The sequence below is a fragment of the Molothrus aeneus genome, chromosome 1 (genome assembly GCF_037042795.1).
Source record: "Molothrus aeneus isolate 106 chromosome 1, BPBGC_Maene_1.0, whole genome shotgun sequence".
In the NCBI taxonomy this organism is placed as follows: Eukaryota; Metazoa; Chordata; class Aves; order Passeriformes; family Icteridae; genus Molothrus; species Molothrus aeneus.
This window is the reverse complement of record NC_089646.1, coordinates 81,596,676-81,619,983: the sequence shown is the minus strand read 5'-3', so window position 1 is coordinate 81,619,983 and position 23,308 is coordinate 81,596,676. Positions and strand designations below refer to the sequence as shown.

The 23,308-nt window shown below is 36.0% G+C and overlaps 1 protein-coding gene across 2 annotated transcripts in view; it reads right to left on the bottom strand.

Annotated features, from left to right (window-relative positions):
- Positions 1-23,308, bottom strand: part of SEMA5A (semaphorin 5A) — a 313,648-nt gene that overhangs the window by 131,401 nt on the left and 158,939 nt on the right. For both annotated transcript variants that reach the window (XM_066559905.1, XM_066559914.1), the window contains exons 7-9: positions 13,237-13,299; positions 7,359-7,457; positions 6,018-6,231 (exon numbers count right to left, since the gene is read on the bottom strand). In XM_066559905.1, the coding sequence (XP_066416002.1) occupies positions 6,018-6,231; positions 7,359-7,457; positions 13,237-13,299 (376 nt within the window). The remainder of the gene's footprint in view (positions 1-6,017; positions 6,232-7,358; positions 7,458-13,236; positions 13,300-23,308) is intronic.

Genomic DNA, 23,308 nt, shown 5'->3' with positions numbered 1-23,308 from the left:
TCTGGGTCACTGTGTATCACAGCTGTGTGCATTAATGAGGGTCACACTCCTGTTGTGCCTCTGCAGCTGGGAACAGATGATCTGCTTGCAGCAGTGTCCTCCTTCCTCATTCAGCATCTCTGATTGGCACCTGACAGAGGCAGGCTAGATGAGATACAAAAGACCAAGCTCTGTCCTCAGTAACCTCTTTGCGTTTTTAATAAATGGTAGGTGAACCTTGCTGCTTTACCTAGGGAAGAAAAGAACTAAAAATATCCTAACTCCATGGGTAGTACTTGTTGTCTACCATTTCAAACAGGTAAGGAATTGAAGATGTTTTGTAATAACTTAGTCTTATACAGGAAAAAGGAAATTAAGGGAGGCACCTCTATTCTACCTCACACCAGCTTACTGCTATCCTACTCTGTCACTGCCATCAGGGAGAAGATGTATGGATTTGAAAGGAAAAACACAGCTTTTTTTGCTCAAATTTGCTCAAATTTTTTGTCTGGTAACTGCTCCAGTGAAGAAGCCTAAGGACAGGTTTCAAAACCCAGCAGGTATTTTCACTCCTATTTTAGGATACTGGCAAAAATGATGATATATACAAAAGAAAAGAGCAAACCTTATGGGTGGCAGAACCAAAGAAATGTAATTATTTATCTTCTTGCAAAATAAGCAAAACTGGCAGAATATGCTTTGCATATTTTCAGTCAGGACTCTTATCTGAAAGAGTACATTGCACATTCAAGCACACACTGGTTTTGAGTTACATGAAATATTACATAATAAAGAAAAGCTTGCACTAGGTAATTACAAGGCTTTTCATTAAAACCCAGAAAAATGAAAGGATAACACTGAATTATTATAGCCATTTTCATTAATCCTTAAAAACAAAATTGAAAGAACTAATTTTTATTCTTAGATCATAAATTCTCTTTACATATCGTACTAGTAGCAAAAGTTATAATAAAAATCTGCTAACAAACAATAATAGGCATTGATTCAGAGCTGTATTAAATCCCACTAGCCAAATCACCTTTGTAAGAATTTTACTCTTACTATTACTTGTGAAGACTAAAAGTATCTGCTCTGGATTAATAATCTTTTTATTAGTGTTTTTAAGAAAGTGATCTCAGAAGAACCACTTTAGTAAGCGTATCTAATAACCAAATTCTTAGAAGAGCAAGAGGAAAAATGGTAATATTATGTCTACCAGTAAAGCAGAACAATCCAAACATTCATCTCCTCAGATGGAAAGGCTTCTCACTTGGAAGAGATTATTTTATTTTATTTTAAAATTTTATTTTATTTTATTTTAGTTTTATTTTATTTTATTGCTGCAGCTGATCCAGGATTAAATTTTAATCATCTATCATCTGCCCACTGATGAAATGTTGTGTCATTTAGAACACAGATTTTATTTATTTAATATGTTCCGATAGCATCTACCCTTGCATGTCTAGGGTAAAGAAAATGGCTGAAATAATTTCAAGATAATTGGAGACCCATGCAACTGTAAGGAAAGGCATCTGACAAATTATGAAACCAAACGTTCTAGGGTTTCTTTGTGTGATGAAACAGACAAGCATTTCCTTTTCTTTTTTTTTTTGTTTTTTCTAATGTTTTGCCCTTTTATTGGCTGAGGGAAGCAAACAGACATTATAGACTAAGGCCAACTTTCACACTGTGGTATCAGATAACATTTAGTGATTTAAAGAGGTGTATTGAAAGGAGAAATACCTTTACTAACTGTAAATGTTGGACTACAGAAAAGGTTTCTAAGTTTAAACACTGAAGGCTTTTCACTGCCAATCTGGACGCACTGCAACTGTGGACAGCAAATCTAACTATTACATTTACTTCTGTTCTCTAGAGAAAACTGTGACAAATTCTGCCCCTGCTGCACTTTGCAGATCAACTCTACAGTAAAGTCTAATTAGAAGCATACTACATCAACTCCAGATATTATTTAAACATTGTTGCACTGACAGCTTAAAGACACTGAAACAGACAGCATGCCAGCTTAATGAAAGAATAATTTATTTTTTATCATTTAATAATGTCCAAAGCAGACTGGTAAGGCAGACTATTCTTCTCATGAAATACTACAAGGGAAATTTTAAAACATTCCAGCAACATGTTGCCCTTTACTGACCTGAGCAGCTGGCTGAAGCTCAGGGTCTTGCTGACTGCTTTGGTCAGGAGAAGAAATCAGTGGGAGAGATGTTTGCTTTAGACATAACCCTCAGTGTGTGCTCTATCACCTCAAATTGTTTCTCTGAAGCACAGAAACACTTGAACATGGATTCAGAGAGAGAGGGTAGGCAGCAGAACAGGACACCTTACAGAATAAATTACTGGTAAATAGTCTTTCCACTTTCTTCATCTGTTTGTGCATATATACATATCCATGGGAGTAACTTCAGGCATTCCATTTTCCTTTACGTGGGAAAAGAGATGGCCAAAATATGACACTATGGGAAGGAGAGTTTGTTTCTCTATTTCACATTTGCAGGCTTCCTATCCTGCAGCCAGCAGGGCTGTTGGATGGGGAGAGAGCTGGTTTGCAGCTCTCTTTAACTCCTCTAGGTGATCGTGTTCGTTTTGAGAACAGTGACTGACAGGGTTGGCAAGAGGATCACACAGGGGCTGTCTCTCCCTGCACTGTCACTTGATAAATTCCATGTGGCAGCCCAACCCCTGCTGAACTAAGGTGAGTGCTACTACAGTGGCCTGGTGCTTCAGTGGCATCTCACCACGGAGACAAACTGAATTTCTGCATGGTTACAACTGTGGTCAAAAAACTGCTCATTGCCTTTGGGCCAGCTGCATTTGATGTTCTCTACAGGAGCACCAGGAAGACAGAAATACCATTGATAAACAGAACATCAATTTATTTTCCTAGAAGTAGAAGGAAGTTCTGAAATAATAATAATAATATAAAAAAAAGGAACAGTTGATCTTATACAGGGATATTCAGGAGCTGAATAATTACTACTGTAAATCTTAAAAGAGACTAAGTTTAATAAGTACCACCAGATGCTTCTTTCCTCCATCAATGAAGACAACATGACCATGCACACTCTAAAATCTTCCAAAACAGGAAAAACTTTGCGGAAGTGTGCAGATATCTGTAACATTTGGTAAACAGTCATTTCTGCCAATAAAAATTTTCAAACCAGACAAAATTCAGGGAGTTAAATCCCGAAGCATGTCTAGCAGGTGAACAAACAGTATGTTCACAGAGCCTCAAAGATGGCTCCACAATAACTAGCTCCAGTCAGAAACAGGGTTTCTGTGTTGGCAATGTTGCTGTGCTGTCCATCTAACTTTTTGGATTTGTGCCTGTTCAAAATCTTTGTGCTTCACATTAATTTACCTTTTCCCTTTCAGTTATGTTCTCTCAGCATACTTCTGTAGCTTAATTTAACGCATATGCTGAATAATTAATACTTCTAACTGAACTAACCAAATCTTTGTCCTCCCCCAGATAAATGAGTCTTGAATGCATCAAGAAAATGATAATTCAGAAATGAAAGTTACCTGATTTCTCAAAAATCTTTTAATATTAAGCAACTGATCATAATGATGCTCAGTGAATAGCTGCTAACTTACGTACTTGGCTGATGTGGATTGCTCCCAGACCTATCAAGCCCCCATCAGAAGGCAGGATCTGACAATAAATACGTGACTCTGGCTGAACCAGAACAAATGGGAAACTCAGTCAACAACGTAAATGTATTTTATTTGGTGAAATCTGTGATTCCAGAGGCTGAAATCACATCATGGTAATATGGGATCTCACCCAAGCCACCTGACACATCAACTCCATTTTCCTCTCCAACACTGTAAATCATTGTTCCTGTGATTACAGACCTTCTGACAAGATTAGGAACAAGTTTTCTCCTGTGATTAAGAGCTTTGCAAGTCAAGATCCTTCACCAAAAGGTACCGTGAACAACAAGAGCAGACTGCCTCAGCATATAGGCATGTCCTTTTTGCCTGACTGATGGGATTGAAGATCTCCGAATTTGCTGTGCCAGCCACTAAAATCAACAATGTCTTTACTGCATAGCAATAAAGCACAGAACAAGATAATCAGCTGTGTTTCAGAGTACAACCATCGCCCCCAGAGATGATTTGATTTGGTCCAACATGATTCACAGAGCAGAAAATCTTAGTGAGAAAAAACAGGGTGCTTCTGAGGAAAACTTAGAATTGGAAACACTGACAGATCCATGCACATGAGCACCTCAAATGAGGCTGAATTACAGTAACTGTGAGCTACCGATGCATAACAGATATTGACTAGGGAGCTTCCATTCCTGTTGATGCCTTACTTTTCTTGCAAGATTATCGATCTGTGTTACTTTCTCAGTGAAAGCAGCAAAATCTTCCCTTCAATCCAAGCACTGAAAAACTAATGCAGCTTCTTGGCATTGAATCATAAAAGCATGCAAATTGACATAAAAGCAGATGAATCCCTCACTCCTAGCTACCCAAGAAAATAATAACCCCTCCCTTTAATACAGTTGACTGGGCTGCTTTCAGGCTTTCATTGGACTTACTTTATCTGGCTCCAATTACAAAAGTCATCTTGTTCTTCCTCCTCAAAGATAAAAGCTACAGTTTCCTGGTAACTTAATTATAAACAGTTTTGAGTCAGAAGAATGAACTCTAACGGAGAATGTATAAGTACATCTGAAGCTTTTAATAGACAAAATGTGAATACAGTGAATATGATTAATTAGAGAAACCTAGAGGGAATTTTAGCATGCCTTTGGCATAAAAATACCCTGTTAAGCTGCAAATTCTGTGTGAAGACGTTTTCCCCTTTGACAAAAGCACGCAGGTTTGGCACAGCAATTAGTTCCAATACCAAGCTGAGTGGACAAAGGGTACCTGACCAGGGATATACATACAATGACTTCATTTTTCCCCTCACTTCTTTGCACTGCTATAAATGTTATGTTGTACACAATTTAGGACTTTTTTTGTTGTTGATAATTAACATTCTAAAATGATCCAGCCTTTAGAAAAGGTCACAAATTTCTGCGAGCTACCTCTGATGGGTTCACTGTTCAAATAAAATATACCAGACGTATAACCACCACAATTCAGCATTCACATAATATGAGAATGGATATTTTCAAAATAAAATCTGTTACTTGCAGCTGACCAAATGTTCTGAAGCTAGAACGATTTATATTTGTATTTTATTTCCAACATGAGACTAATCCCATCATAACATGAAATGTACTGTAGGAATAGTGACTGTTGTGTCACATAACATGAATTATGATTTTTATTTTTTTTCTTCTGGAATGGCATGGGCAAACTATAATATACATAATTTTACACTTTATGTTTAATAATATTTTTCATTTCAGAAGAATCTGCTTCTTTGTTTTTGTAATAAACAAAATGGCAACTCAGTCTGTCACATCTTGGGAATCTCTGCCTGTTTGCAGCTTCTCCCAGCTGGAAACCCTCATCATGTGATTAACATCCATGAAACAAAATTGACTGCTAAACACAATTTTATGATATGTTTTGTAATCTATTCCCTATCCTTTAGCTATAATAAGTGTCAAAAATGTCAGTCTGCCACCTAAGCAGCTTGAAAGCTGAACTTTTTCTGCTTGTCAAGGCTGGGACCTGCAGGGAAAGCCAGGAGAATTCAGTCCATTCCAAACTGTTTATTTTCTGCCTTAGGTTTTTGAGGGACTCAGAAAAGAATGCTCAATGCAAGCTGCTGCCCAAAGCTGACTCAGCTTTGCCATGTAAGAGCACTGTATGTGCATCTCATCCCTGTGCCTACAAAAATGACGTGCATTTAAAGGCACATCTATAAGCTTCAGCTATATGAACTAAATTCCACAGTACTCATACCAGTAAAATAATATATTAAAAAAGCAAAATAAAGTTAAATAAGCAATACTCCAAAAACATTGAGATTCTCAGAATCAATTCAATACCAAGAGTATGATGAACATGAGTTAAAAAGATGAGTCTCACAGTCCATCAGCACTCACCATTCAGCCACTTGGAGTTGTACTGGGCAGTTCGGAGAGGAGGAAGGGCCCCCAGACTTCGATAAATAGCAGGATCCCTTCCTGGAAAGTCCATGGCTGTAGCAGCATATAATTCTCCACTGGAAGTGAGAAGAGCAGTGGAATTGTGCTGGGGACTGTAGGGACAACGAGCCATGCCACTGATTTGGTCATGTATCTCTGTCAAGTTGCTTAACTGTAAAATAATTAGAAAAAGGGATTAAAATTACCTGAAAATTATCATTTCAGCCAAGCTGCATCAATCTGAGCAAAATCCTATGACAAACACCTGTTATCTACTTTATTTTTCTGTGTAACCAACCTCTACATCAATCTGAAATTGTCACTTTAGAAAGTCTTACTGTAGTGTTGCCAGATCTCACTTTTGCCACTTCAATATGTAAAGCATACATGTCAGTCATTATCCACCACGCCTAAATGTTTTCCATTAGAAGGGGCTCAAAAATTAGTTACCTCTGCAAAGACTGTTAATATGAAAAATAAAACCAAACCTGATAGCCAGAATCAATACAGCATCCACTACAGAGGGCAACATTATTTGTTTTGTTGATGTGTTTTAGGAAAAAAATCTCACATGAAAAATGAGAGTAAGAAAAGGAGCTTTCCAACTCAGCAGAACCAACTCTGATTTAGTAGCTCAAACACTTTGAGCCATAAACCACAGCATGATGTTAATATGCTATTTGAAAATAAAGGTGTGCAATGGGTTTAAATATAATAAATCTGCCAATGAGCTTTTTAGTAATACAGCCATTCTTTGCATTTAAGTGATTCTCCCCTCCTGAAACAAATTGGCAGCCTAGTCCAAACAGTGACATTTTTATACTTATTATGACTATTACTGATGCTACAATTAGGCTTATTTTGAACATAAAATGACAGATCTCAGTCGAAATTTCTCATTCTCACCAGAATGAGATTAGTCAGAAATCACTAATACAAGTACTCTCATTTCTCCAGAACTACACATACACAGTATGCAGCTACCCAACCACATTTGATAACTAAACCTATTGATGCCAATCAAACCTGACAGAGGCAGAAGTCTTATAAACACATAAGGTTCATAAAACTTGGCATGTAGGAGGAACTACTTTTCCTCCCACAGCAGAAGAAAAGAGTGCAAAAAGAGATTGGTTAGCTCTTCTATTTGGCTTGCCACCAGCTAAATCAGCCTTTTACACCTCAGCTCACCCATCAATACCCAAACAGCCAGTTCTCAGCCACAACATGCTCTGCCTTTTAATCTGCTGGCTCAGAGCATGGATTCCAGCTTGTGGGGTAAAATATTTTAACTCTTACTGTGCGATTGGTGCAGATTGGAGTGAATGCATTGGTTCCACAGGTAAAGAGATGATTGCCTCCAACGAGAAGCACTCGAATATAGTTCTGACATTCCTCCTGCCACACAAAAAAGAAAGAATATACTCAGGGACACTGCAGAGTACAGAGAAGACTAATAACACTTTGCTTTCCGTGGTTATTTATCCACACACAAAAAAAAAAAAAAATTAGGTAAACAAGGCTTAAGCATACCTGAGTTAGTGATTACAATTTGCACAGATTTCTTATTCACATACATGCATCCATCAACCTTTCTGAAACGTTCTTAATAGGATAAAAATAAACCTCTCTAGTACAGAAGATTTCCTCTCAGGATATATTTCAAAGACTTAGCTAAATTTTGAACTGATAGTTCAGAGAGATGATCTGATAAATGCTGACTTAAATAATACAGTACTGTCTCAGGAGATCAGATGTTGACTTCAAAGACAGATTAGGCCAAGAAAGGAAGTTGTGAAGAAAACAGGGAAAGAACAGGTTGTCAGTAACAAAACTATAGTAAGACTAGTAAAAATAAAATTCTTGAGATGTTCTGATGTGGATTTGTTACCACTAATTTCATAATTTACCCCGCTTTATTAGAAGCATCTCATTTCCTGTAAGTTCAAAGTTTCTCAAAAAATTTCATTACCACAATACAAAGATGCTCACCCTGGGGAATAATTTGACATGTTTTTTTACCCATTAGGATGGATGAAGGTTTTGTGATGTTCATATCTCTCATTTCAGGAGCTAGAAATCAACAGCAATGTCTACTGTTAATTCAAACAGAAAGCTTTGTCCTGCAGTACTAAAAATTTCCCAGAACTGTATGAGAAAAAATTTAAACACTTCTCTTGAAAAAAATCAATGTCTGTATCCAATAAAATGATCAACAATATGTTTGGAGAAAATAAAATTTCCTGGAAACTTACATTTGAATGCTCTCTAGCATTCACCACAAGATAGTCTCATAAAAAGTCTGAAAAAAACCTTATGAAAATACAGCTATGCAATTCTAGCCGATATTAAGTGAAATCATGTAAGTAAATCCATACAAGAGTAATAGCATAGAAGTCCCATTATCTGGCCTACAGTTTTATTAAATGGATTGCTTGTTTATCTCGAAAATAGACTCTCATCCTGGAAGACAACAAATATAATCCTAAATAAATTGAACAGGCACAAAGTACACTGCAAAAGAAGATGGGAAAAATACTTTAAAGGGCTCTGAGAAAACTTTTACAATTTATCTTCTATACCTTTCCTCATAAAAGTCAAGTTAAAAATAAATTCAAAAAAATCCTGTAAAATCTCAGGAAAGAAACTACCTCTTGGAAAAAATACCTCCCAAACCCACATTTGCATTAGTTTCTTGTGAAAAAGTAGTTTTTAAATGCTTCTCTTTGAGTCTTTAAGGGCAAGGGACAAACAGCTTAGAAGTAAGATTTGATTCCTATTGGGTAAAAAAAATATGATGTTTTTATATTGAACTATATAAACTGGCATCTTAATATTCTTTAAACCACAATGAAGCTAATACACAACCATATAACTGAGTTGGGCAATGCAACAAGCCATTAAAAAAGTAGTTATTTCACAGATTGGCAGTGTTGGTTGTTTTGGCAGTTTCCTTATCAGACTGCTTTAACTCCATCACTTAAAAAAACCCCAAAAATTAGAAGGTAACTTTTTGGGGGATTTTTTTTGGTCTTTTCATTGGAAAGCTGCTCAAGGAGGTTCCCAGAATGTAAAACAGTAATTCATTCATTGGTCTATTTCCATTCTGCCCTTTGCAAAAAGGCATGGAATGTACATGTAGGAAAAATAAGTGGGTTCTGACATTACAACCCATCCAACCTCTCCTCTTCATGTTCCAGATCTCCCTGAAAAAGTGTCATTTTCAAATTACTTGCACACTGATCACCCACTCATTTTGTTCTTAAATAATGCAAATTTCTTAAACTCTGACATTCTTGGGAATCACAAGATTCTTTCTTTAACGTTCCTAAATCCTGTGCCAACTAGACAACAATCCATATTGCAACCACGCAAATAAGATATCTCATATGGAATTCTTGTTGGCATCACAGTGCAAAAAATGGAAAATGGAATTATATCTTTTTTTTTAATTGGCTACTTTACTAATTTGAAAAAAATATCCACATTAATGCAAAAGAAAATTTTAAAAAATTGGTCGTGAATAAAACTATCACCACCCAAAAACATACTGAAAAAGGATTTCACTATTAAGTCATTTGAATTGTTAAGAGATACCTTTCTAGCTCTGAAGTCAAGTTTGACTGTACTGGTTCACTTCTGACACATGCAAAAATGAGATGCATGTTGTAAAAGTGGCAAATGACTTCAAACCAAAGGATATTTTAGCTCGGGGGTGGTTTTAGGCTTGGTAGCCATCTTTTATGTAGTCTTATTCTCCAGTTCATCTCAAACTCTATGCCATATACTTTCCTATTTGCCTATAAAAATATATCTGAAATAAAGAAATACATTTAGAAAGTACTTTCCACTTTTGTATCGGCATATCTGAAAAAAAATATGACTATTAGAAACAATTCAGCAGCCAAGCAAGCTGCTTGTAGTTACTTAAGACTACCTTGACAATCCAAGGTCAATCTGACTGCAAGATAATTATCCTCTCACAGCAATATTTTTGTATAGGTTAACATTTTATACATACCTGCATTTAATTTTTAAATACTTTTATTGAAGGTTCAGATACTTACACACCCAGCCATTAGAATCTTAAATAAGCAAAAGATGGGACTTAATTTCAATTAGCATTATTATTTTCAACCTCTCATTGGTTTGGCATTCTCAACAAGTGCATTTATATTTTTTCTTTCTAACATTCCCTACCACAAGTGTCAGTATGAATAGGCAAATTTATTCTCTTAATCTTGTCTGGTGTTTTAAATTCCTACATGCTAATGCATGCTGGCCACAAGGACATAATTTTGCATGTTTCACTCTTGGAGCCACTAGCTATTTTAGGCAAAAGCACAAATTGGTAGATAAATGTCTGAAGTCTGAGTAACAAACATCAGCCTTCAAAAGTCAAGTGCACATTACACTGTCAAATGTGACAGATGTCCCTGTATATTTTCCCCTTCAGCTCTTTTCCCTCCTTGGCTTCTAAAGCATAAACCTCAGAACAACTGATAACAGCCACAGGCAAAAATTCCGCGCAGCTTCTTTCTCAAGAACAAAAAAAAGGAGTGTGTTTCACTGACCATTATCTCAAAACTACTTGAGTTGCTTCAGGGTTCAAAGCCACCTTCTGGTTTCAGGGCATTCACTCCATCAGTTAAAGTGACTTTCAAGCCATGAGTTCAGGTTTTGCCACCTGAACTTATTGCTCTCGAGCTGCTCTGTGGTCAGGAGAGCTTCTACAGAAACCAGGATCTGAATGAGTAACCTACCCACAGCCATCCCTGCAATCCTCATCTCTCCTTTGCCACAGTCTAGGCTGGCCTGAACATTTTGACTCCAGTCTTTCCTGTGTCTTCCTACAGTTACATGTGTCTGCCCCGAAATCTGAATTCACCTGAGAAATGCTACAGAAATGCAACCCCCAGCAACTCTGCAATTTGGACTGCATTTATTTATACAACAGGCAAGCAATCAAGCTTTCCTGATAACAGTAACTGGAATTGTGTTTGCAGAGATTTCCTATGAAGAGGGACAATGCAGGACTGGAATTAATTCCTCCTGATCTAAAAATTCCCAGTTTTTCCAAGGGAAGGCTCTGTATGCATCTCCTTCTACAGAGAGTATAGTGACCTTGCTTTAGTCTTGGAAATAAGGCAATAAAAGACAAACATAATTTGGCTATCTATTCTCTGTTCATAAATTTATCTTTCCTTTTAACCTTGACCACATCAGTGAAATCAGAAGAGGCATGAAAAGTTCAAAAAGACAGTTGAAGTTCCAGCAGGGTAGGTTTTCTCAGACAGTATTTCTGCATTCTCCAGCAACTCCCATATGAACCTTTCAGGCCACAAAGTTTGCACACCAAAAAAAAAAACAAAAAACAACCCAAGTGATTACAATAAGAAGTATTTACTCCCAGGATTTCTTTTGAATGTAATGAAGCATAAAGACTAAACCCCTCTTCTAGATTGTGAATGAGGAACATGGCTATGGGTACAAATAAAATCCTTAGACAAGTAATAACAATACAAAAAAACAATCACAGAGGTCATTATTTGAATTGTATATATATACCATTTTACAGCGACAGCTTAACTTCCAATCATCATCTCTTCAAAAAAGTATGATGAGCATAAATGAAACTCTGCAGGAATGAAAAACTACACTAAGGGCCATTTTTAGATGTGTATCACCAGTGCTGCCCATTTCTCCTAACAAAATTATTTAGTAGCAACAGATGCTTTACACTGTTGAATAGAATGTGTGGTAACAGAGTTGTCAACATATTATTCCAAAGTATACTGCTATAGCCTCGAATTTATAATGACTTCCATCCATCAAGTTAGATAACAGTCACTGCACTATGACTTTCAGGCAAGTTGAATGCTATTCTCACAGCTTTAACTTGGAAAATCACAGTGAAACAAAGCCATGTTTGTTGTTTACACATAGCATTCCTACCAGAATAGTTTCTACTGTATATGCCTCTTGATCAATGCATTGTGACATTCTCCATTGACACTTGACCATATTCCCTTACTTCCAGGTGTTGTCATATGAAAGCTAAGGATAAAAGCCTGAGGGATATATTACATATTGAAGCATAAATTTTCTAGGGAAAAATAACAACCTAGAAAATTAAACATTTCTTTAAAATATGAGGTTCCAAATGTCCTTTCTTTTCTATACCTCATAGTGTAACATGGTCCTGCTTCAGAAGTGAGGCCATTCTTCCTCAGAAGTTTATCTCAGAAGTACAATCATATACTGCAATTTTTTTTCCTAGCACTTAGCAAAAAAGGAGCTGGAAATTCACTGTTTAATGGGAGAAATGTAAAAGTCAGTGATTAGCTAACTATGCAGAAGAGATTCCTCCTTTACTAGATGATAGAGCTATTGGAATATGTTTTTGAAGCTTGGGATTTTTTGAGTTTTTGCACAATAACGTATGCAACACATTCTACTGAGTAAAAGTGTGCTCCTTTGCACTTATCACTCTTGATGTGTTCTCCCTTTATGTTCTAGTTGAATTAACTTCAATCACTAAACAGTATAAAAATTAAAAACATAGATTGCATGCAATTCTAATTGCTTTTATAATTAATTTGATAGCCAGCTTCAGGTTGGCACAGCCAAAGGTTCCACCTTGGCATTACATTTTCCTGTACTGAATAATAGAAATTGCAGTTGGCCAGATAAAGAATTGGTTTTAAGTACAAAAATACATCAAGTTCAATGTCTAAGAAGTTAGTGCACTTAATATTATTTTCTTCATAGTACCAGTAGATAGGAAATAAAAAAGTTAATAAAATTTCATCTTAAACACAGGGTTATAAACTGAGAATTTTACAAAGTAATTACACAGTTATTCAGGATTTACAACACAGAAAATGAAGTGAGAATAGAGTTCACTACATATGTCATGCATATGCTTAACCTTGGTGTCAAAACAGTAAATTGTTGGAAGCTAAAGTTCATGGCCATTTCAGACAGGAATCATGTGACTCTATCTCTCATAGTCTTCTTTATTTCTTTGCTTATGCATCAGTGGTAGACTCTTCTCCTATGTCTCTCTTCAGAAAAAGAGACAGCAAAAATGCATAAGGTAGGGATTTATACACTGAATTACATCTGCTATTAACATAATATTTTTATTAAAGCAGAACAGCCGTCCCATGCTTACCTTTGATTTGCCTTTACTGTAACAGGCTCTTTTAGTAGCTTCATCACATTGCCACTCCACTGCCTGCAAGCAAAAGGAATTTGTTAGAAATACAGGTAATCCAGAAATGTAAGCCTCTGAGCTGTGTTATGTGCTTCAGAGATACTGATGATTAGCTATGGATGATCCTATCCATAAATGCCTCTTTAGAGTTTTCTCCCTAGAAATGTAGCTTTGTTGTTGAAGTTTTTCATTATTTTAATCCAAAAGAAAGCTGGCCAACATTATGATTCACTGTATCAATCACTACTGCAGAAACAACCACAGTTACAACAATACTATTTAGCCTTTTTTTGTTGTTATTGTGAGTTTTATGAGGGTAAGTAGATAGAGGAGCACACAGAAAGGCTGAACCTCTTTCTCCAACAGAGTTGGGCTGCATCACCACAGCATCTGAGGTTAGCTCTGCTGAGAAACCTTGCTTAATGGGAAAGTGTGCCCTACTGCACTTTTTGAGATATTTATCTCAAGCATCAAATGGAGAATTTAGTCTCTAAAAGTATGACTGCAGCACTAACCAGAAGCACTAAAACATCCATTCAGAGAAAGAAGCCATGGGCAGAGACATACTAGACAACAGTGAAACAGTGCACTGCAGAGCAGAAGCAATTTATCCTCATTTTTCGAGCTGTCTCACTGCTTCAAGAGATTTATGCCAGGACTGTAAAGCCTAGTCTGCATTACTACAGTTTTACTGTATGAGTTAATTCCAGTTATTTCCATATCTAACATTCAGCAGCTATGACTTACAAACTTTGCTGTTCAGTGGAGCAGGTTGCATGCTTGGTGTTAATGTGCCAATACATGTACATATTTGAATGCCTTTATATGCCTGTGTAGTCAAAGTGCATTTTAAATCAGGCTGCATTCTTTCACCTCAATGGTGCACATCCATATGTTCCTTAGATAAAAATGCCACAAAGCACATTTTATCAAGAAGAATTGAGATTTCTGGAGCAACCACTGCTGCCTAATTACTGAAACTACGGCCTTTTCATTTTTATTTACAAGGAAATAATGAAAGACCATTTATCCAGATTTAATATAGAAAATATTTTTTACCTGTCTTTTAATGGAGACTGTATTAATAGCAAGCAGACTCTCTATTTAATAATAGGGCAAAAGCCTGTTTAAATTAAGGGGGAAAATGCCTTCAGAGTATTTGTGTTTCAACAAGCCCAAGAATGAGTTTTTTTCACTTCAAGAAAAAAAATAAACCTACTTGTGAAAACTAATGTAATTACTTCTCTTCCTCCATCGTAAACCTTCCTATTTACAGCATTTGCTTTTGCAATGCTAAATGAGTACGGTGTACAGGGGAATATATTGAAAACTTCTGGAAGAATCCTCTTGTGAATGACCCTAGAATTTATAACAAACCGTATCTAGCAGCATGAAAGAAATCTCATACTGAGTTAGATAAAAAAGCAGAAATGACCCAACTCTTTTGACTCAGTAATGCAAAAAGCAATTCACATCTGTAACAGAGATCATAGGATGACCAACTGAATTCCTAATCAATCCATTAGGACACACTGAACCTCCATGTTATAAGGCACAAGTGCTGAATATGTTATCTCTGAACAACACAGAAAATTTCAAATGCCTGGAGAAACAGAAGAGTTAGTTATCAGGAGGAGGTCAGAGTAGAAAGAGAGTGAAATATGGGTACTTAAAAGGAAGGTTTGAAGGAAAGTTCTTGCCAAAACTGAACTGAGAAAAACATGTCAGGCACGAACAGAAGGAAAAAAGATTGCATTAAATACAAAATGTTTATTGTAAATCAACTTTCAGTGACAAAATACCCAGCTTTCAATTGGCTCTAAGTCCACAGTAAAAGTAATTTGAAGGAGAAGTATGTGAAATATTAAAACATTTTATAATATTTCTGGACATCGTAATTAACAGCACATACAAGAACCCAAACAGAAGAAACTGCTACAACTAGATATAAATATATTTGCTTGCAAGTTAACCAAATGACCAACTCTCTGGGAAAGCCCTAGTCATGAAAACACCTGCTAAAAAGGAGTAATACTATGTGCACAAGAAATAAATGCAGACACACTGGTGACAAAGCAAAGTCCCCTCTTTGGAACCAAGTGTACTCATAGTGCCATAGCCCTTGGTTCCTCTGCTAGAGGAGATAATAATAGAGGAGGCTGCAAATGAAATACAGAACAAAGGCATCTGAAGAGAGCTGAGTAGTTCAATCTGTTGTACTTTGGTCCCTAAGGTTCCCACATAGTTCAGTAATGCAGTCAAACATTTCTACATAGAGCTTGCTTTCTTTTTACTTTCTAATCTTTAGGAAATTCTGGGGAGTTTCCCACAAAATGGAAATTTAGATATTCAACACAGTCTAATGCTTCTATACAGGAGAAAGACAGGTATAAAACTCTTTAAGATGAATGTCATTTTAATGTGGGAAAAAAAAAACGAGAAAAAGGTGTCCTGAATCTTCAGCACACAAAGAAAAAACAAAATGTCCCGAAAGAATAATAACAATGTGGGTTTTGCCATTAGAAGATTATGACTTGAAAATTGTCATTCTGAAAGATCAGATGGACACATATGGATTGCATTATTCTAGAAAGCAAGTGCAAAACCATGTTTACAGATATTACTGTTACCCACTGCTTCCCTTAAATTGACATATTCTCCTGTTTAATACTGATTGATGAGATTTCCATGAAGTTCAGAGGAGGTGTGCAGATATGACATGCAATCCATGTTGGATATGTGATTCACTACAAAGATCTATACAGCTAAGGTTTTTCCTATTAGGATACTTTTTTTTTTCTATTTTTCTTAATGAGAACCTTCAATTTTCACATTCAAATTACAACCTGCAGCATTCAGTGTGCTGGTTTTAACTAATGTTATAATTCTACTTAAGCTGGCAACAAAGTTCATTGAACCAAATTACAGACACTCAGGTTTTTTCTCTCTTGGGAAAGAGTAAACAGGGATTTGAAAGTCAGTGCCAGAGAAAATAAGGACAGGTCATACACAGCTACTACTACACGTCTCTACAAAGAACACAGCTGTATAGGTTAAGGTGGCACACCAGTCTATTTCTGATAACAAGTTGATAATATTTACAATGACATGGCTTTTATAAATCCTATGATCAATATGGTCTTTCAAGCACCTCTATAAATTTAATGACTTGACTTAGTGTGCTCCTAATTTCCCAATCTCCTTCATAAATACATTCTTTTATGCATAAATAAACCTTAATTATGTAATGTAGTGAGATTTTTAATGCTGTTAAAGTCAAAGTGAGAAACTCTATAAAGACTGCACTTGAAAGATACAACTTGAACTTAACCCATGTACTCTGATGAGGTTGTCACAGCTCACTTTTGAACACATATTGTTTTCTTAGGTTAAAAAAAATGCATGAACCACAAAGGTCCATACAGATTTGACATAAAATCAGACTGAACAAAATCAAGGCTTTGGTGCACACTCTAAGCTTGAACTCAAGTTTCGAACTGATGTCAGGCAGCTTTCTGAAAAACCTCAGTTGTAAATAACTGTATAAGTGTTTTAAGCATTGATGTTTGTAAAGAACTTCAAAACTTCAGATGAAATCTCTCCTGGCATTTTCAAGGGGCAGTAGGAGGAGAGAAATTCCAGCCACGAAGAAAGAAAATTCCAACTCGAGAATATGCAATGAAACTATTATCTTCAAAACAAAGAAAAATGGGCATTTAACAGCCATATATATGTTAAGTTAAAAATTACATTCTTGAAATTAATATTCTTTGGAACAATAGATATATTTTAGTAACTTCTCTGTATGAACAGTAAGAGTCTCGTGTAGAAGTTAAACTATTTTATCTTCAGCAAGTTAAACTAAATGATTGCAAAGAAATTAACTGCAACAAAAACTGTAAGAAAATCTTTAATTTAAACTAATTTATCCAAATACCTTTGAAGAACATTAAAAGAGGAACATGGAAAGTGTAGAAACAGTAAATAAAGTTCATAGAAGTAACTGTCAAGGGATTCTCTTACATGCCCAACATGCAGCAACAAAGGAAGTCCTCAGGCAAGACATCTGGAGGTCCCTCCTGACCTAAATTATCACATAATTTTCCAGAAAAATACAAAATATAACAGGAAAAAAAAAAATCAGAGCCCTTACCTTTAACGTGGCCCCTTTCTATAATTTTAACTTTAATTAGTAAACGTAGACAGGAAATTTGAGATTTGAACACAGTCAATAAAGAACTGGCCAATTAGAATTATTTAAGTGAGAGATGTATTAGTTTTACCAACAGGGCAACAAAAAAAAGTGTGGCTTTCACCTACAGTGAAATCTGCACATAACTGAGTACAACCAGACCTCCTGGGAGAATTGTGTTCCTGTAGCTACACAGATATTCAAAACATATACAGGTAGACAGTATGCATTCATATATATCTTTATATAAGAACTTGGAAATGTAGAAACAGAATGTACTATTACATTTCATAGAGAAAGAAGTTAATTAGTCAAGAACCAAGAAATGAACAGAACAGTATTCCAGACAGATGGTCCAGCACTTCTTAGGCAGATGGCTCTGCTAATTAGATACTGGCAAAAATAACATTAAAGGAGATGGTTTAATTACACAGTGCCAAAAACTAACAAGTACATGATATTTCCTTTTTTTTTTCCTTTTTTCACTATCTGCTTGCTTTCATCTCTTCTATCGTGTATTTAAACAATACTCTAGGGACGTGGGGTATAATGGCAATAACCATAATAATATATGTCAACAAACGTGAGCAATATCGCCTTACTGTTCACATCAAGTCCAGCCATGGAATGAATGGCTTCAAAATGTTTTGACTTGTTTGGCAAGGGTGTCTTACAGCCTGCCTAATTAGCTCTTGATGCTGGATTCCAAAAGCTGAATTTAAAGTGGCCGTAAAGAAAGTGTCAGGATCATAAACCCGAAGAAAGAATGTAGCCACAGAGCAGTACACCAGCAAGACATTAGCAGCAAATTAGACGCCCCAGAGTTAGTGGTGGTTTTGATGGTTACCAGAAGTTTAAAGGCATGCTTTGGTATAATGACATCCTTGCCTCCAGCAAATATGTAAAGCCACTTAGGGAAGATTTATACCTGTCTCTACTTCACAGGAACGATTTTCCTTGCTTTCCACAGAGTCATGACCCCTCATCCTTACAGCTATTGCTGCTGCAGCTGCCTATCTTTCCAATAGGCTTCTGACAAATATCTTTGGAAACTATCATTCTTTAAATTAAAAACAAAAGTAAATTACTAAAAAAGGGACTTCCTTTTAATATAGCTTCCTCTTCTGACTCACAAAAAAAGAGGAAAAGCTGGTTTCTGAGGATTTAAGGCATCCTGGTTAGGCTTTCACGTGAAGTGATAGGCCCGCAGCTCATACAAGAAGTCCAGCACCATATGGACAACTTTACTAATTGGCTGCAGTCACTGCATTATTTTGCCTCCAAGTTTTTTTTGCCACATGTAGCAGCCAATTTTCCTGGGAATAACATCATGTGTGTTTTCATTTGTTCAGAATCAGCTTTTACTGTTCATCCACAGTTAAAAAATTACAGTTTCTTATAAAGTAAGCACTGCGAAACGTATGGAAATAAACATAAAATCATGCTTGAATTTTCCAGGCTTTGGAATTCAGTTAGAACTGAGATCCCCTGATAGATATATAATTCTGTACTTAAACCAAGTAATATCTAAAGCTTTATATGGCTTCAAGGAGCTGATGTCAACTTAATTTTATTCCAAATATACTAGCCTGAAGTATATTAAAAAATGAGAAGTACATACCCTGCCAATTCATGAAGCAGCCAAAATTTTAATCATCTGATTTACTGATTATGCAAATAAACAGTTGTTGGAAAAATTCAGAGCTAATATGATAAAAGAAAAAAAAAATTAATCATATTAGAGAAGAACTCAGAGTTACTAAGACTTTCATGAACCCTCAGTGTTGGGCCACTCCATTGACTTGAATGACACAGGACTCTGCCCAAGGCTGAACCATCACAAATGCCTGATACCCATCCACCTGTGCATTCTCCTCTTTGTCTTCTGCAAGGATTTCTAAATGTCACAAAATATCCACTCACTTTACATTTAACAGACACAGTTTTAGAGAGAAAAATGAAATTCCAAACCTAGAAGCTAGCAACTCAAAACTTGAGTATGTTTGGAACTAAGATTTTCAATCCTGCTCCCAGAGAGTTATTAAAAAACCCAAAACTGTTGCACTGTGACTTTCAAAGTTTTTATTGTTCCAATCTGGTATTTTGAGGCTTTTACAGTTTTTATGGACATTTAAAAATTGAATGTAGGATTGTGCTGAAGGGGTAAAACAACAAAATGTTCTTGCACTACCAAACTTGGCAGCCATGCAGCCGGTAGGAATAAGATTTCGCAACACATCTTTAATGCACATTCTGAAATTATTGTACATATAGTAAATTTAATGTTTTGCATAAATTACATATGAATCCTTTAAGATTTAACATCTGTGTTACCACACTGAATTTTGAGGTGCTTCCTGGGTTTTTGGGGTTTCTTTTGCAAATAAGATTGATTTTAGTAGGCTCCAAGACTTTTTGAAAGCAACATTTTGAGTTATATTACTTTTTTTACTGATAGTGTTTTAAACTTTTAGGTCTTGATATATTGGGATTCTCTTTATTCCAATGAAATGAAAGGAATTTCAATATAATTTCATACTTCTCAAGCCCCTAAGGTTAACAACAAAGTAAGAGGTGACAAGAGTCCTCTGGTACTGGAGTGCCTCAAAATGTTGGTTTGGACCTTCAGCACAGGCAAGCAGAAGTTTGGGGTTTTTTTTTCCTGTACACCTGCTCATTGCTAATAAGTTGCATGGAAATTTAAAGGTAGAGACAGCATTGGAATGTGGGCAATCCTGCCCCATGCCCACTTGCTGATCAAGACAACCATGCTGATGCAGGGTGCCCAGCAATCACCACCCCTCAACTTTCAGCCACAGGCAGTCAAGGAAGCCATGGCATTTCAGAGTGCGTTGTGCAAATCAAAAACCTTCCTGAAATAATTTCTGAAAGACACAGCCAACATGCTATATTCTTCCCCTGGGATGTCAAAGATAGATGCATTACAGCTTCCAGGCATGAGCTGAAAAAACCTCATATGAACATGAGAGATACACTGGAGGATGAAATTTATTAACACCTTCTAAGTGATACTGGATAACTGAGATTACCAAAAAAAAAATGTATTTCTGTATGTTTGCATGTAGTTTTGTACATAATGTCAGATTAGGAAGAAAACAATTTCATCACAATTTCCATTTGTTTTTTCCACTTGTTCAAATAGCTTTGTCATTAGGCTTTAGGGATGGACAGGCTTGATTCTGTCGACAGTAATATCTATCTACAGTTCTAGAGAAAATACTATGCTTTACAACAACTGTTATTTACAATAATAAAGATATTTTTTAAAGTTAACTTTAAAATGGTATCTCACAAGACAGCAAAGAGACAAAATCTGTTGAAGGAACATCAAAATACATTTTTTCCATTAAATATGCAAAAAAATCAGATAAGAAGATTTTAGATAGATGAAAGCACAGAAAAAGTAGAATGCTATTGACAGAAGAAATATAAGAGCCACCAAATCATGTCGGTTTTCCAGTGAAAAGCTAGTGAGAAAAAATACATGTTTCAACAGCAGAGACACAAATTCTACATCCTTCTGGTTAATTGCCCAGAAATGTGATTGTGAAAATCAAGATTAAGTTTTATTTTTCCCATTCAAGGATAACACATAAGTATATAAGACATCTAGAAAGTGGACTGAGCATAACTGAACACAGTAAGGAAAAACACAATAAAAATTTCCAAAGACTTGGCAATACATTTGATGACAGCACAACTGACAGTTCAACAAGGGAAATGCTAAAATAACATGAGAAGCAAAATAGCAAGAATATGGAGAAGAATAAAAAGTAGAGAGGCACATAAGTGAGTGTCATCAAGATATACATAATATCATGAGCTGTGGAGTTGGACAAAAGAACCCCAGCAGGCTGAGAAAAATTCTCATTAGACATAAAATGCAAAAGATGCTTATTAAAATCAGAAATCTTGAACCTATAGCTAATAGGAAAATCATTGGACTGTAACTGCATTGCTAAATTATACAGAAATCAAGGGTGAGAGAGACAAACAGGAGCCTCAGGACTAAGGAGGATATCTGCTCAGAATTTGAAAATGCCTCCACGGGATCATCGTTTACTCCAACTGCAATGGAAGGAGCAGTGGGAACCAGGGGGCCTGGAATCCAACTCTAAATCACAATTTCATCATGAAGATGTGAGATTACAGTAAGGCTATGAAAAAACCTGAATCTAAGGGCCCTTCTCTCATTTTGAGACATGTGAACTGTCTGAAGCAATGTCAGTGGCACACAGAACTTTGCACGTCTAGGTTATATGTTGAACATCATTCAAGTTATTAATTAGTGGAGGTCAGTGACATCTAGCAACCTTGTAGCAGTAACATTAAATGGGTGGGTGATTTCAATCCAATTTTTAAAAGACAAACATTCAGAACCAAATTTGCCACTTTTGCAGGGACTATGGAACAGCTGCTTAAAGGGAAAACACCCCCCTGTTACATATAAAGGTGTTTTATCTCATTCAGCATTGACAACGAATCTTAGGAAAGCAGTCACTAAAACAATCATCATATATTAATAATTAATCTGCAACTTTTCCCCTACTTTTTCTCTCCCTGCTGACCTTGTAGGCTTGTAGGAAACTACACAACTTTTAGATTCAGATCCTTTCAAGTGTTCAGAAGAGTATCTCCTAAATTTCAGTGACACACAGAAATTTTAGTAAATATCTCATGCAGGGAGGCCAACTGAAAAATTTATTTCTGAAACAGCTGTGTAATATTCTTCTACTCCTGCAGCCTCTTTTCCATATTTCTTGATTTAGAAACTCTTTGATTGCTGCATTAGAACAACAATATTGTACTTTGGTACTTTTCTTCCTATGTTGCTGAAAGCTCAGTGGAAGTAACTATAAAAACATGATAAATAAAACTCATTCAACAGAATGCCCAGTGCAACTGGTAATGAAGCACTTCTAAGCAGCCTTGGGGCTCTTATTTCCTTTTGCAGATATCATCAGCTTTCCCCTTTCAAATTACACCTTATTAACAACTGGTCCCCTGATGGGTATGTTATAGCTCTTATCTCTTTAACAGTGGTTTATATTGGAAGCTAGCTTATAATTATAAACAGAAAGTTACAAAATCTATTACTAGGAATTATTTCTTAAAAATTCTCCTGTGCTTTTTCTGCTGAAAATCTTTTGAAGTCAGTGCAACAAATCCCAGAGCTTTTACTAAAGCAAAGCACTCCAAAATCAAAGCAAGTTTTGTCTAAGAAGAACAGAAGAAAGGCGGGAAATTGTAAACATTCTTAATATCCACTACAGAAAAGGGGCAGCCACAAAGTAGTTAAAAATAGGAAATCCCCTTAGTATATGTCTGAAACACTGAAGAACTTAAGAATGAGAGCCAAGTCCACTCGCTTTAGCTTTTACTGTGAATTGTGAAATGGGTTGGAAACTCGGATCAGGCTGTTCTGAGAGCACCTCTACAAAACTGCAAAGTCAAAAAAATTCAAATAAGCAAAATTAATTTTCTATTTTAAGTTCAAGGTATATAAAAATGAATATATTTCAGTATTCTTGGGGGGAAAAATGAAAGACAATCTTAATTTCTGCCAAAAAAACCCAAGCAAAACCAACTGATCAAAAAAACCCAACAGCCAAAGTAAAAAGTAAAACAAAAATAATTTTAAAAACCAAAGAAGTGCCCTCTCAAACAACAACAACAGAAAAACCCCAACACAACAACCACCTACAAACAAAACAAAACAAAAAAAAACAGCTCAAAACCAAAACAACAAAAACCTTGCTTACTCTGTATGGCAAGTAAAGCTTGAGCAGAGACATCCTTTTGGCCTGGATGCTAACT